This window comes from Coregonus clupeaformis, chromosome 18 (assembly GCF_020615455.1).
Source record: "Coregonus clupeaformis isolate EN_2021a chromosome 18, ASM2061545v1, whole genome shotgun sequence".
NCBI classification, from domain to species: Eukaryota; Metazoa; Chordata; class Actinopteri; order Salmoniformes; family Salmonidae; genus Coregonus; species Coregonus clupeaformis.
In genome coordinates, this window is record NC_059209.1 from 41100240 (window position 1) to 41116343 (window position 16104).

At 44.7% G+C, this 16104-nt stretch overlaps 1 protein-coding gene across 1 annotated transcript in view; it reads left to right on the forward strand.

Annotated features, from left to right (window-relative positions):
* Nucleotides 1-16104, forward strand: part of LOC121530794 (sushi domain-containing protein 2) — a 37649-nt gene that overhangs the window by 1077 nt on the left and 20468 nt on the right. The window contains exons 2-12 of the mRNA XM_041836031.2: nt 1466-1670; nt 2996-3144; nt 3643-4012; nt 4929-5130; nt 5262-5347; nt 5537-5805; nt 6575-6718; nt 11262-11420; nt 11705-11959; nt 15110-15268; nt 15702-15818. Coding sequence (XP_041691965.2) covers nt 1466-1670; nt 2996-3144; nt 3643-4012; nt 4929-5130; nt 5262-5347; nt 5537-5805; nt 6575-6718; nt 11262-11420; nt 11705-11959; nt 15110-15268; nt 15702-15818 — 2115 coding nt within the window. The remainder of the gene's footprint in view (nt 1-1465; nt 1671-2995; nt 3145-3642; nt 4013-4928; nt 5131-5261; nt 5348-5536; nt 5806-6574; nt 6719-11261; nt 11421-11704; nt 11960-15109; nt 15269-15701; nt 15819-16104) is intronic.

Consider the following 16104-nt stretch of genomic DNA (forward strand, 5'->3'; position numbering starts at 1 on the left):
TTCTGCGGTTGTGAGGCCAGTTGGACCTACTGCCAAATTCTCTAAAACGACGTTGGAGGCGGCTTATGGTAGAGAAATTAACATTCAATTCTCTGGCAACAGCTCTGGTGGACATTCCAATTGCACGCTCCCTCTATTTGAGACATCTGTGGCATTGTTGTGTGACAAAACTGCACATTTTAGAGTGGCCTTTTATTGTCCCCAGCACAAGGTGCACCTGTTTTAATGATCATGCTGTTTAAGTTGAGGAGAGACTGACTGCATCACTTCTTCTTTTTATAAGAAACATTAATGTGTTGAAAATCCCAAATTGTTTGCATAGTCAACTTACACACAGCTCTGACACACCCACTTACCCCACCAGACATGCCACCAGGGGTCTTTTCACAGTCCCCAAATCCAGAACAAATTCAAGAAAGCGTACAGTATTATATAGAGCCATTATTGCATGGAACTCCGTTCCATCTCATATTGCTCAAATAAACAGCAAACCTGGTTTCAAAAAGCAGGTAAAGCAACACCTCATGGCACAACGCCTCTCCCCTATTTGACCTAGATAATTTGTGTGTATGTATTGATATGTAGGCTACGTGTGCCTTTAAAATGTATGTAGTTTCTTTCCTTGAGCTGTTCTTGTCTATTCATGTTCTGTATTATGTCATTTTTCATGTTTTGTGTGGACCCCAGAAGAGTAGCTGCTGCTTTTGCAACAGCTAATGGGGATCCTAATAAAATACCAAATCAGCTTCTTGATATGCCACACCTGTCAGGTGGATGGATTATCTTGGCAATGGATAAATGCTCACTAACAGGGATGTAAACAAATTAATGCACAACATTTTATAGAAATAAGCTTTTTGTGCGTCCGGAAAATTTCTGGGATCTTTTATTTCAGCTCATGAAACACTTTACCTGAGTGGCGCAGTGGTCTAAGGCACTGCATCGCAGTGCTAACTGTGCCACTAGAGATCCTGGTTCGAATCCAGGCTCTGTCGCAGCCGGCCGCGACCGGGAGACTCATGGGCGGCGCACAATTGGCCCAGCGTCGTCCAGGGTAGGGGAGGGAATGGCCGGCAGGGATGTAGCTCAGTTGATAGAGCATGGCGTTTGCAACGCCAGGGTTGTGGGTTCGATTCCCACAGGGGGCCAGTATAAAAAAAATATATATGTATTCACTAACTGTAAGTCGCTCTGGATAAGAGCGTCTGCTAAATGACTAAAATGTAAAAATGTACATGTTGTGTTTATATTTTTGTTCAGTGTAGTTTATACATTTCATTTGCTTATAAGAAATCACGCAGCTGACCAAATTACGTGAAATTTTAGTTCTGTGTTAACCGAGATTAATACGATTCAGATACCAACTACTGTAATTGTTACCATAGTTTTGTATGTTAAAAAAACAAAACAAGTTAAAACAAAATAGTTATCTTTGAGTAAGATAAGAAGATGTATCTTTCTTCAGGTCAATCATGTGAGGGACAGTGTGGTGAAACATGGGAGACGTGTTCATGCCATGCTACATGTGTGTCCCTCCTGAGCTGCTGTGGAGACTACAGGCAGTACTGTCTCCAGATCTCCCCGTACTCAGGGACCATGATGGGTGGAAGTGTCTTCTCTATTCTCAATGCCACCTTCTATCCAAGCAAGCAAGAGCAGCTCACCTGCAGGTAGGTGTGGGTCACGCACACACACACACACACACACACATTCTCTCTTACACAACAACAGAGCGGTCTGGTCATGAGATAACTGTGGGAGGTAAACATCTATGTAGCGTCTAGCTGTAGTGACCTTTGTAACACATATTGACACGTTTGAGATATGTCATGGGTTAACCCTGGACTATCATGGGTTAACCCTGGGCTCTTAAATCCTTAACTTAACTCTGTGGTTGGACCCTATAACGTCAATATCTTGAAAGATACCAATTAGTTTAGTGTGTAAACAGCTTATCCTCCCCAACTCCTAACTGTAACCATTAGGATGAAGTGACAACTGACCTTACTTTAAATCAGTTTCTACCAGAGGGAACCTCATCCTTCCTTACTGTAAATCAGTTTCTACCAGGGGCAACATCATCCTTCCTTACTGTAAATCAGTTTCTACCAGGAGCAACCTCATCTTTCCTTACTGTAAATCAGTTTCTACCAGGGGGAACCTCATCCTTCCTTACTGTAAATCAGTTTCTACCAGGGGCAACATCATCCTTCCTTACTGTAAATCAGTTTCTACCAGGAGCAACCTCATCTTTCCTTACTGTAAATCAGTTTCTACCAGGGGGAACCTCATCCTTCCTTACTGTAAATCAGTTTCTACCAGGGGCAACATCATCCTTCCTTACTGTAAATCAGTTTCTACCAGGAGCAACCTCATCTTTCCTTACTGTAAATCAGTTTCTACCATGGGCAACCTCATCCTTCTTTACTGTAAATCAGTTTCTACCAGGGGCAACCTCATCCTTCCTTACTGTAAATCAGTTTCTACCAGGGGCAACTTCATCCTTCCTTACTGTAAATCAGTTTCTACCAGGGGCAACCTCATCCTTCCTTACTGTAAATCAGTTTCTACCAGGGGCAACCTCATCCTTCCTTACTGTAAATCAGTTTCTACCAGGGGCAACTTCATCCCTTCCTTACTGTAAATCAGTTTCTACCAGGGGCAACCTCATCCTTCCTTACTGTAAATCAGTTTCTACCAGGGGCAACCTCATCCTTCCTTACTGTAAATCAGTTTCTACCAGGGGCAACTTCATCCTTCCTTACTGTAAATCAGTTTCTACCAGGGGCAACCTCATCCTTCCTTACTGTAAATCAGTTTCTACCAGGGGCAACTTCATCCCTTCCTTACTGTAAATCAGTTTCTACCAGGGGCAACCTCACCTTCCTTACTGTAAATCAGTTTCTACCAGGGGCAACCTCACCTTCCTTACTGTATCTCTATATGTGTTGTTATGTTGTTGAATCCTAACGGTAACCATGTTGTTGTGTTGCAGGTTCAGGGGTGAGATAGAGGTAGTGGGTTACACTGACGGAGAAGGCAGGGGTTACTGTGTCTCCCCCTTACTGCTCCAGAGTGGATGGGTTCCCTTTGACGTCTCTACAGATGGCCGGAACTTCAACAGTTCTGGAGAATACCTGTCAGGTGAGAGTTCCAGTTTGAGAACACTACAGTTACAGTATATGTGTATACACAGTTTTTTTTTTTTTTTATAACGCTCGTTAATGTTTAGTAAATGCTGTCTAAAAAGATGGCCACAGTATTGAGGATGAGATGTACACCGTAAACCAAAGTTCATTGCACTTGCCTGAAGCTTTATCAAGATAAGATTAAAGATAGGATAAGATATTAAGATAAGATGTAAATAACTCCAGAGAGCTTTGAAACAATGTTATTTCACATTATCTGCTACTCCCATGTGCAAGTTGTGTTGTGTTTCCTACATTTCCAAAGATGCATATTTCTCTTGCAGCTACAGAGTTACATTTACATTTTAGTCATTTAGCAGACACTCTTATCCAGAGAGACTTACAGTTAGTGAGTGCATACATTTTTCATACTGTTGCAACATAATATGATTTCCTCACACAGTTGCAATTGAATCATTTTCTCACACATTCTCTATTCTGCTCTCTCTATCAGTCCACCCAAGTAAAATGGACGCTGCATTTAAAGTGACGCTGGTGAATTCAACACAGTGGCAATACTATGGCACCCCCAACACATCTGGAACACTGAGGATGACATGGAACCCTTCTCTGATTGGAGACAAGGACAGCGTCAACATAGAACTATGGGGCTACAGAGAGGTCAATACCACTACTGCTAATACTACACGGGAGGAAGAGTTGTCCCCCCTGAGGGCAGAATGGACCTACCTGTACTCTCTCGGTAGAGGCCTGGCCAACAGCGGCAGTTTCAGCTTCACCCCCAAGTCTTCCGAGAAGCCCTACTCTGACTGGGAGATGGGAAGTGTCAGAGTGAGCTCCAGTATCTACTCAGATGGAGCCAGGTATGGAATATGTGCCTGTACTGTACATGGAGAGACAGGTATGGAATATGTGCATGTACTGTACTGTACATGGAGAGCCATGTATGGAATATGTGCATGTACTGTACTGTACATGGAGAGACAGGTATGGAATATGTGCATGTACTGTACTGTACATGGAGAGCCAGGTATGGAATATGTGCATGTACTGTACTGTACATGGAGAGACAGGTATGGAATATGTGCATCTACTGTACATGGAAGAGTACTTGCACCTGATTCAACTAATTAACTAATTATCCCAAAAGTCCTTGATGAGTTAAAACTGGGCTAGAGCAAAAATGTGCAGTCCTGGCACGCAACTAGAGAGGACAAACATAGGGACAAGGTAAGCGTTTCATAATGTAAATTTGTTGAAGTATTGACCTTGGGCGAATCGATGTAGTCGAAGCTGCATTACACAAAGCCTGGTCTCTGCTCAACTCCATTGGTGGAGTTCATCAGAAATGTCCTTCACCATGGAGTTGAGTTTAGTCAGCTAACCAGCAGCCAGTGGCACTTGCCGCACTGATATCCAATTTGCGGATGCTTTTTCAAAGCCTATGTCAGATACTCCAGTGAGTGTAATAATCTCCAATGAGTGCAATTTGCTCAATATTAAGAGTTGATAAATAAAGTTGACATCATTAGAAAAGAGGAGAATATCTTCTTTCAATGGTTGAATATCCCTGCTTTAGTGAACTATCCCTTTAAAAATGCAAAGTATGCCTCTCGACCTGTCCAGAAACATTAGGGCTGTGTGTTGTGGGGTCCATGCCCTGGCCTGATACCTTACTCAATCAGGACCCAGACTTCAGAGTCCTCTCTCACTAACTATATACCTGTAATTGTGCATAGATATACCGTCCCTGTGTATAAACCTTGTAACTGTGTCCAGGAACGTCAGGGCTGTGTGGAGTGGGGCCCATGCCTTGGCCTGGCACCTGGAGGAAGCCTTCAGGCAGGACTCCGCAGCCTGGGCCCTGGACAGGTGTCTGACCTGGGATGTCCTGGAGAAGAGCCTCCCTAACTTCCTGGAGGAAGTGGTGGACTGTCCCTGTACCCTGGCCCAGGCCCGCGCAGACACCGGCAGGTTCCATGTAAGAACTCCTTGTTCTTTGAGGACCAATAACCCCTCAACCAAAGAGCACCTTCAAGCTAGGTTTTAGATGATCTGATAGTGTATCCTTGTAGCGCTTCCCTTTAAAAGTGAATTTGTCTGATGTTTCAGACTGACTACGGCTGTGACATGGAGAAGGGGAGTGTGTGTACGTACCACCCTGGCTCTGTACACTGTGTCCGAGCCATACAGGCAAGGTAGGCGACACGGCCACCGTATCTCTTAAGTGTGGGAGGATTCAGAAGAAGTATTGATTTGACACCTACTGACAAGAAGTTATATTTTATCATAAAAATATATAACTTTCCTAAGTCAACAATTGGTATACCAAACAAACAGTAACAAACACCAGCTGTATCAATAACAGCCGATTCTCCCATCCCCAGCCCTATGTACAGAGCAGGACAGCAGTGTTGCTATGACAGCACGGGGGCCCAGGTTCTGACAGGGGACTCGATTGGAGGCAGCACCCCAGATCGGGCCCACGACTGGGGCTCCCCTCCCTACAGAGACCCCCCTCGGATCCCCAGCCTCTCCCACTGGATGTACGACGTCCTGACATTCTACTACTGCTGTCTGTGGTCTGACCACTGCCGGATCTACTTTACACACAGACCCTCCAGCGGATGTAGACAATACACACCACCTAGAGCTGGTGAGGAACTCATGGGTGTTTACAGTAGAATAGAATGCTGTTGGGCTGTTACAGAGCCATCTACTGTATATATAATGTAGTTGTGCTAAAAAGTGGTAAGACTTGGGGGAAAGTTTTGAGTACCGTAATTTTCGGACTACAAGCCGCGCCTTTTTTCCAATTTTTCGACCCTGCGGCTTATATAACGGTGCAGCTAATCTATGGATTTTTACAGCTAACGGCCACTAGAAGACCTCCTAAATCTATGGATTTTACAGGTTACAGTCCACCAACTTTAACTCTATGGGCTCTATGACCGGTCTGCGCCCCCCACCTTTAAGCGGCGGGCTCCAGCAGGAAAAGCTGGAGGCCGGGAAAAGAGTGAGACAGGTAGCGCGCAAAAGTGGAACCGAGAGTGGTACGAGAGTGGTACGAGAGACAGAACGAGAGCAAGACACAGACATTACGAGAGCGAGACAGTTTGTCTCTTTCCCGACAATCCCCTCTGTGCACGAACCCTTACATATGGTAATTAAACATTAAAACACCTGCGGCTTATAGTCCAGTGCGGCTTATATATGTACACATTATTCAATATCATTCAATTTAGCTGCTGCAGCTTATACTCCGGTGCGCCTTATAGTGCGGAAAATACGGTACTTATCATAGTTTGGTCTCTCCCTGAGCCTCTTCTCTTGTAATGCTGTGTTGTCTCTACAAACAAGTGCCAAACTGCTATTTCTCCCTGTAAAGATTCTTCTCCTATTTTTTCTCTTTCTCCACCTCCTAGGTGCAGTCCTAGGGGACCCTCATTTTATAACGTTTGACGGTGTGAGCTACACCTTCAATGGGAAAGGAGAGTACTACCTGGTTCTCTCGCCAGACAGAGGGCTCAGTGTTCAGGGCCGGACAGAGCAGGTTAAACTAGAGAATGGTGAGTTTGTTCTCCACTGGGAAAAGGGCCTGTCTGTTTGTAGTGTACAGAGACAGAGAGGCCTACCACCCTGGCCTCCTCTCTCTAGGCTGTTTCTACCTCTGTCTCTGCCTCTCTGTCTCTCTATCTCTACCCTTCTGTCTCGGTCTCTACCTCTCTGTCTCTACCTCTCTGTCTCTGCCCCTCTGTATCTACCTCTCTGTCTCTACCTCTCTGTCTCTGCCCCTCGGTATCTACCTCTCTGTCTCTACCTCTCTGCCTCTACCTCTCTGCCTCTCTACCTCTCTGTCTCTCTGTCTCTGCCTCTCTACCTCTCTGTCTCTATATCTCTGCCTCTCTGTCTCTACCTCTCTGCCTCTCTCTCTGCCTCTCTACCTCTCTGTCTCTCTGTCTCTGCCTCTCTACCTCTCTGTCTCTACCTCTCTGTCTCTGTCTCTACCTCTCTGCCTCTACCTCTCTGCCTCTCTACCTCTCTGCCTCTCTGTCTCTACCTCTCTGTCTCTCTGTCTCTACCTCTCTGTCTCTACCTCTCTGTCTCTACCTCTCTGTCTCTACCTCTCTGTCTCTCTGTCTCTGTCTCTCTGTCTCTACCTCTCTGTCTCTACCTCTCTGTCTCTACCTCTCTGTCTCTCTGTCTCTACCTCTCTGTCTCTACCTCTCTGTCTCTGTCTCTCAGTCTCTACCTCTCTGTCTCTCTGTCTCTGTCTCTCTGTCTCTCTCTCTCTCTCTCTCTCTGTCTCTGTCTCTGTCTCTCTACCTCTCTGTCTCTGCCTCTGTCTCTGCCTCTGTCTCTACCTCTCTGTCTCTACCTCTCTCTGTCTCTGCCTCTGTCTCAACCTCTCTCTCTATACCTCTCTCTCTCTACCTCTCTGTCTCTACCTCCTTCTCTGCATCTGTCTGTCTGCCTCTACCTCTCTGCCTCTACCTCTCTGCCTCTACCTCTCTGCCTCTCTGCCTCTACCTCTCTGCCTCTACCTCTCTGCCTCTACCTCTCTGCCTCTCTGCCTCTACCTCTCTGCCTCTCTGCCTCTACCTCTCTGCCTCTCTGCCTCTACCTCTCTGCCTCTACCTCTCTGCCTCTACCTCTCTGCCTCTACCTCTCTGTCTCTACCTCTCTGCCTCTACCTCTCTGCCTCTCTGCCTCTACCTCTCTGCCTCTCTGCCTCTACCTCTCTGTCTCTACCTCTCTGCCTCTCTGCCTCTACCTCTCTGCCTCTACCTCTCTGCCTCTACCTCTCTGCCTCTACCTCTCTGCCTCTACCTCTCTGTCTCTACCTCTCTGTCTCTACCTCTCTGCCTCTACCTCTCTGCCTCTCTGCCTCTACCTCTCTGTCTCTGCCTCTCTGCCTCTCTGCCTCTGCCTCTCTGCCTCTCTGCCTCTACCTCTCTGCCTCTGTCTCTACCTCTCTGCCTCTATCTCTATGCCTCTCTCTCTGTCTCTACCTCTCTGCCTCTAACTCTATGCCTCTGTCTCTGCCTCTCTGGGTCTACCTCTCTGCCTCTAACTCTATGCCTCGGTCTCTGCCTCTCTGGCTCTACCTCTCTGCCCCTGTCTCTGTTTCTCTGTCTCTGCTTCTACCTCTCTGCCTCTATGCCTCGGTCTCTGTCCCTCTGTCTCTACCTCTCTGTCTCTACCTCTCTGCCACTCTGTCTCTACCTCTATGCCTCGGTCTCTGTCTCTCTGTCTCTGCCTCTCTGTCTCTGCCTCTACCTCTCTGTCTCTGTCTCTACCTCTGTCTCTGTCTCTACCTCTCTGCCTCAGTCTCTACCTCTCTGTCTCTGCCTCTCTGTCTCTGCCTCTCTGTTTCTGCCTCTGTCTCTACCTCTCTGCCTCTAACTCTATGCCTCGGTCTCTGCCTCTCGGTCTCTGCCTCTCTGGCTCTACCTCTCTGCCTCTAACTCTATGCCTCGGTCTCTGCCTCTCTGGCGCTACCTCTCTGCCTCTAACTCTATGCCTCAGTCTCTGCCTCTCGGTCTCTGGCTCTCTGTCTCTACCTCTCTGCCACTCTGTCTCTACCTCTATGCCTCGGTCTCTGTCCCTCTGTCTCTACCTCTCTGTCTCTACCTCTCTGCCACTCTGTCTCTACCGCTATGCCTCGGTCTCTGTCTCTCTGTCTCTGCCTCTCTGTCTCTGCCTCTACCTCTCTGTCTCTGTCTCTACCTCTGTCTCTGTCTCTACCTCTCTGCCTCAGTCTCTACCTCTCTGTCTCTGCCTCTCTGTCTCTGCCTCTCTGTTTCTGCCTCTGTCTCTACCTCTCTGCCTCTAACTCTATGCCTCGGTCTCTGCCTCTCTGGCGCTACCTCTCTGCCTCTAACTCTATGCCTCGGTCTCTGCCTCTCTGGCGCTACCTCTCTGCCTCTAACTCTATGCCTCAGTCTCTGCCTCTCGGTCTCTGGCTCTACCTCTCTGCCCCTGTCTCTGTTTCTCTGTCTCTGCCTCTACCTCTCTGCCTCTATGCCTCGGCCTCTGTCTCTCTGTCTCTACCTCTCTGTCTCTCTGTCTCTACCTCTCTACCTCTGTCTCTCTGTCTCTACCTCTCTGCCTCTAACTCTATGCCTCGGTCTCTGCCTCTCTCTCTCTACCTCTCTGCCTCTGTGTCAGCTTCTATTTGTTTGGCTGCTCAGGGATTCAGGCTCGTCTCGATTCTGTAATAGTTAGGCGGTTTGCAGAGCGAAGCGGTCTGGTCTTGAGATACTTGTGGGAGTGAAAACATTTTGGAGCTGTAAAAAGACATCTTATTTCCTCTAGTTTCCTCTTGTTCTCTCCCAATCTCTCTGGGTCAATCTGACTCTAGAACAGCTGTTATGAAGAGAACAGTGGTTAGGAGCTCCTCCAAACCCATTACTTTACATAAAGCAGATCTGAAGCCAAATCAGTGAAGATGGCCAAATGTCAGTGGTAGGGCTCATACCCAAAACTTGTGTGAGGCAATACAAATATGTCAATGTAAATGTATTTACCGGAGTGCTGCCCTATTTCTGGTCATTGGATTATTTACCAGGATCCAGCACCCGATTTTTAAGTTTTCTAAAAGATGGAGTCGACCACGTTGTTTATCTTTTCAGATGTCAGTGGTATTCAGCTCATCATTTCTGACGGATCAATAGAACGTCTGGATACGGGCTGATGTTTAAGATTATATTATACACTGAGTGTACAAAACATTAGGAACACCTTCCTAATATTGAGTTGCACCACCTTTTGCCCTCAGAACAGCCTCAATTTGTCGGGGCATGGACTCTACAAGGTGTCGAAAGCGTTCCACAGGGATGCTGGCCCATGTTGACTCCAATGCTTTCCACAGTTGTGTCAAGTTGGCTGGATGTCCTTTGGGTGGTGGACCATTCTTGATACACACGGGAAACTGTTGAGCGTGAAAAACCCAGCAGCGTTGCAGTTCTTGACACACTCAAACCGGTGCACCTGGCACCTACTACCATAACCCGTTCAGTCACTTAAATCTTTTGTCTTGCCCATTCGACCCTCTGAATGGAACACATACACAATCCATTGTCTCAAGGCTTAAAAATCCTTCTTTAACCTGTCTCCTCCCCTTCATCTACACTGATTGAAGTGGATTTTAAGAAGTGACATCAATAAGGGATCATAGTTTTCATCTGGATTCACCTCTGCAGTCTATGTCATGGAAAGAGCATTCCTAATGTTTTGTACACTCAGTGTATCTTATGTATATTTGAGGTTATGCTATGCGTATGAAGTCAAATCCTCTACATTAATTACAGCTTATGTTAAAGTGTGTCCGCACTTTAGGCCTACAGTAATTAAGCATTCAAACAAGTGTCAAGTTGGCACTGAAACCTTAGCCCAGGGTTATTCAACTATATTCTTACGGGGGCCAGATCAAAAAAATAATACATTTTCCACATGATTATTCTTCGGAAGAACTGTATAAAAAAAAAAGCAACGCACACAAACCAATAAAGCACTTTTCTTAAAATGAAATGTTGCTAAAACCAATGTGAGTTGAGGTGCAACCAAAAAGGAAAAGACACAATGCTCACTCACCATTTCAACTATTTAAAGCTTGTGAAAAGCATTTCGAAATCATCTGAAAACTAAGCTTCTCAATAAATAAGACAAAGATATGTCAAATCAGGTAATGCCAAATTCCTATCTGAAGGAATTAGGATTTTTTTTGTTGTCACACTCTTCTAACGAGTCCTTGCCAGAGAGGGAAACAGAAGTCAAGTAGGTGTTCCTGAGAGTCGTAGCTTTCAGGAATGGGGTCATAATATTTTGTAGCTTAAACCATTCAAACGCTACATAGGCGCTAGAAACAACGCTTGTCATTTTGGCACTGAACGTCGGATTTTGCCGTAGATTTTTTTTGCTGATCTTTTATTCATGTTCAGAATTGATCAAAGGGCCAGTCTAAATTTATAAACGAGGCCCGTGGGCCGCCAGATGAATAGCCCTGCTTAGCCAATAATTTTCGGAGAATCTGCTACACATGTTAATCTCTTAGGTACCTTAACCTATATAGGTTTTACCTGAGAGTATGTTATTTGTATAATCCCTCAGGTACATTATCCAAAGCTACCAGACTATCGGCGGTGGCTATGAAGGAGAGGAGCTCTGATGTCATAGAGGTGCGCCAGGCAGAGCAGCAGGACCAGCTGGAGGTGTTGAGGAACCAGCAGGTCCTCTCCTTCACAGAGCAGAGATGGATGGACCTACATGGTAAGAGATAGAATATCAGGCCTCAATATAATCTGGTTTGTGTGCCGTGCTTATATTGTTTAAAATATGAATTAAAGTTAATCTCAACTAGTCTCTTGTTACTGGCCAGTGGGTGCCAAGATTACATCTCAACAAACAGATATCAAGTTAATTTGGAGACAAATCCTTACTTGAGGAATGAGCACATTGCCTAAAACTTCTACACAAATCTCCCACCATTGAGTGATGTTATGTGCATGTATCTCTCCCTCTGAAGATGCGTTCTGCGTTTCTCCTCCCTTCAGGTGTGTTCCTGTACTCCCCAACACCCCAGAACGTGACCGTCATGTTCTCCTCTGGGGTGGGGGTGGAGGTACGGGGGCGAGAGGGGGGTGCCATGGCCCTTACCGTGCTGCTCCCCTCAGACTACGCCAACCTCACCCAGGGCTTGCTGGGACAAATGAACTCTGACCCCTTAGATGACCTCCTGACCAGCCTGGGAGATGTCGTCTTCCCTGACAACCCCAGCCCTGAGGAAATCTTCACCTTCGGAGCTGGCTGTGAGTCCCTGGGCCTCTGTCTGCATTGATACATAAAGTTCATCTTAGGGTTCCAAAATGCTGGTAAATTTTTATAAACTTATAGTGTTGAGTGATTAACCGAAATGTCGGTTGTTTTTTAAATAAGTAATTGACCGACGTCGGTTCAATTATTTAAATTCCATTTCTTTCCGATTTTTTCTGTGAGCTCAATGCGCAGTTTCCAGAGATAAATCAGATCAAGCCCAAACTGTGCGACGTGATAGGGAGTTGTAGTGTCCAACAGGCCAATATTCGACATAGCTTAGCACAGAAAACCTGGTAATTAACTACAATGACCACTGGCAGACACGGAGAAGTAGAGAAGAGACGGAAGACGCGCGATCGAGAAAGATAGAGAGCAGTTGCTATCTACATGAAAATACATGATCTAAGTGATTGATAGTTGATATTCAAAGTCATAAAAGTATGCCTTTTTTACTTTGAAGAACTACTAAAATAGTGATTTAGTCAGACAGCATAGGCAGCAGCTCTATAGAGATGAGATGATGACTTTTAATTAAATAATGAAGTCATCAAATTAATCCAACTTAATATACACAACAACTGAAATATTTTATTAAAGTAATGTGAATAAATGATGGTTAATAAGTGATAAGCAGTAATGGACAGTCCCTACCATCATGGGACTTTTGTTAATTGTTTTATTCTGTGTTGTTACAGCATTCAACCCACGTAATGCATAGTGTATTTAATAAAAAAATTGTATGATCGAAGCCAAAATCAAAAACCAGGATAATTTTTTTCAGAATCAAACCTAAACCGAACCAACTTCAAAAAGCACTAATCGCTCAGCACTATAAACTTATCGTAATTTTGGATCCTATTACTTCTCAATAATCTAAGGCCCTTTTTAAAATTGTCTTAAAAATCTGTCCTCTCCTCGCTTCCTCTCCTTCATTGGACAGACAGGAACAAAAAGGTAACATGAAGGTAACATGTAAATTCACTGAAAAACATGTGCCCCTTAACTTTTGTTACATCTGGAAAAAACAAGTAAACAATGTTCTTTCTGTCCTTCACCTTAGGAGCTGTAAGTCCATTAAACACCTGGTCTTCTGTATTGACAGCAGGGGTTGAGGGGCCAGATTTACTTAACAGATTTACAAATGTTAATTCCTCCCAAAATAATGAAACATATGCAGTGTTAGGAAAAGGGATATAACACGTTTTGGCTTTGTTTTTGTGTGTTTCATACTGAAAAAAACTACAACCGGTGCACTTAACCTTTTGGTACATCTGGAATTCTAAACAACAATTCCTCAATTTCACTTTTCACTCTCTTTGAATGAGACATTCACAAGGAAGAGAATAGTGTGTGTTGTGTTGTGTACTACCCCCCCCCTCCCTCCCGCAACCCAGCCAGCCAACCAGCTGTTTAGAGTTAAAGGGCTTCTAAAGGGCTTTAATAGATGACAGGTGTGTGTCCCAAATGGCACCCTATTCCCTATATAGTGTACTACTTTTGACTAGAGCCTTACGGGGTTCTTGGTAAAAGTAGTGCACTATGTAGGGGAATAGGGTGCCATTTGGGACGAAAACGGAGAGAGATCTTGGCCGAGCCATGACAACATGGTGTGAGACCAGAGAGCAGACCTCATGGCAGGAGACCAGTGGTGTCCTGGCCTGGCCAGCCTGACCCACAGGCACGCACCATGATAACATTACACACAACCAACAGAGATAAGGAGAAATGAACTGAGTTTTCCTCCAACTCTCAGCTGCTCAGATGCACTTCTCATGCACTTGCCCTTGGATCAGAATCTCTTGTTTCAGTGTCCCTGATAACACACTCAATGAGCCATCTGTGTTATAATAATATATTGATATCTAATATATAGTATAATATAGCATTACTGTGCATTTGGCTTGCCTTGCCCACCTGAGGATCTGTCATTTTCAGCCATCTATTTCCTGTGTTCGAGGTGTGCAACATCCACTTGTTGTCACTTAAATCTTGCTGGATTGATGGCTTTAATTTTACTCCTGTGATAGTGGTGCGCGGGTCAGCTGTTTGTTCTCCCGCACCCACCTGCAACTGCATATAACCCATCCGCAACTGTCTGACTATATGTGATGAAGTGAAAATCTGAGGCCCGCAACCGACCCAAACCGTTAATATAGAAAATGCGCTGTAGGCTACAGTCAGAGACGGCTGAACGTTTTTTGGGATTTTTTAAACTTATTTACATATGTTTCCAACATTTTGGTAGGATATTTGTTAGTCCACTTGTCTATAATTAGATACATGCAGCTTCTCTTCTGTCATTATGTTGTCCTAGAAGACTAAATAAACCCTTGCTCAACAGAATAATAACATACATCAATATAATGAATGTTTCAATATAGTTGACATTGGTGGTAAAGTTTTCTCTGTCATCTATGCTTCTTTCGTGGAGCAAATACATTTAGGTTACCGGGGAGAAAAAAATAAAGAAACAAATCTGTGCAAAATTTCCAATGGTATCAGTTTGTAAGGAAATAAAAAGCTGTAAAAACGACCCAACATGTTTCTGATAAGATTTCAGTTAGTAAAATAATGTTAGTGAAACTATGTTAGTGAAAGTATGTTAGTAAAACTGTTGGTGAACTACAGTACGTCTGTGATTGAATAAGAGTGAATGACCCTGCACCTGTGTACTATGTTGTTCAAAACAAGACTCCTTTGTAGTTAAAACCAAGTAAACACCAGGTGAATTTCCAAACTGACCCACATACCATCATGGCCGCCTAATCATCTTCCAATTGGCTCATTCATTTCCTTCCTTCTTCCCCTGTAACTATTCCCCAGGTCGTTGCTGTAAATGAGAATGTGTTCTTAATCAAATAACCTGGTCAAATAAAAAACATGTTCTGGGCCTGTATTCACAAAGAGTCTTAGAGTAGGAGTGCTCATCTAGGAGCAGTTTGGACTTTTAGATCATAATAAATACGATTACATGGACAGGAGGGACCTGATCCGAGATCAGCACTCCTACTCTGAGACACTTGATAAATATGGGCCCACGTCCCCCTTGTCTTAATCAGTATAATCTTAAAGCTAAAACTGATCCTGGATCAGCTCTCTTTGTGAATATGGGCACAGGTGATGTTGTGTTGTCTTCTCCACAGGGAAAACCTCCAACGAGACGTCTCTGTTCACCTACGACACTAAGTACCTGTTGGACACGTACTACTACGTGAAACACGACCCAACCTTCATCCCAGCCTTTTCTGTGTCCAGTGACCCAGCTGACCCTCTGGTGGAGGACATGCTGAAGATGTGCTTCGGTGAGGGGGTTCTCTATTTCTCTAAATATATATTTTAGGAGTGTTTATGTATTTTTATTGAGATAGGACAGTGAAGAGGAGACCGGAACGGTAGGAGAAATTGCCAGTCAGAAGGGCATGGGTCGGATTCGAACCCATACCGACTCTGCACTCTTAGAAAAAAAGGTGCTATCTAGAACCTAAAATGGTTATTCGGCTGTCCGCATAGGAGAACCCTTTGAAGAACCCTTTTGGTTCCAGGTAGAACCCTTTTGGTTCCAGGTAGAACCCTTTTGGTTCCAAGTAAAACCCTTTTGGGTTCCATCTATATGGTGACATGTGGGATGCAACCAAAGTTTTAATGATATGACATTCGACAACATTCAATCCAGCAATAACATACAATAACACAATTAAATACAATTGTACATTATTTACGCAATCATTTATATAGGTGAGGGGGCCCAGTTCTGCAAGTACGACACCATGAGCACCCGTAGTCTGGTTGTGGGTAACGCCACCCTCCTGTCCTTCAGAAGTCACGAGACACTCATGCAAGACCTGGAGTCTGGTATGTATACAGTAGTCGCCTCTGTCGTTGAAATGAACTGTGAAATTGACGTTTATGGAGTTGGTTTGTCTACTCATTAACCCCAACACCTTAGACCACAGTGAAGTGAACGTAACCATATGTTCTTAATTGTTAACCTACTTCTTGAATGCCATGTGTAACCGGAACTTTATATGTGTGTTGACTAATGCAAGTTACAACACATTTTCCCCAAAGCATAAAAGAAGTGCTGAGTAAGATACAGTAGCTCCTCACGATGTATACTGTGCTGCTACAGCCCATTCTG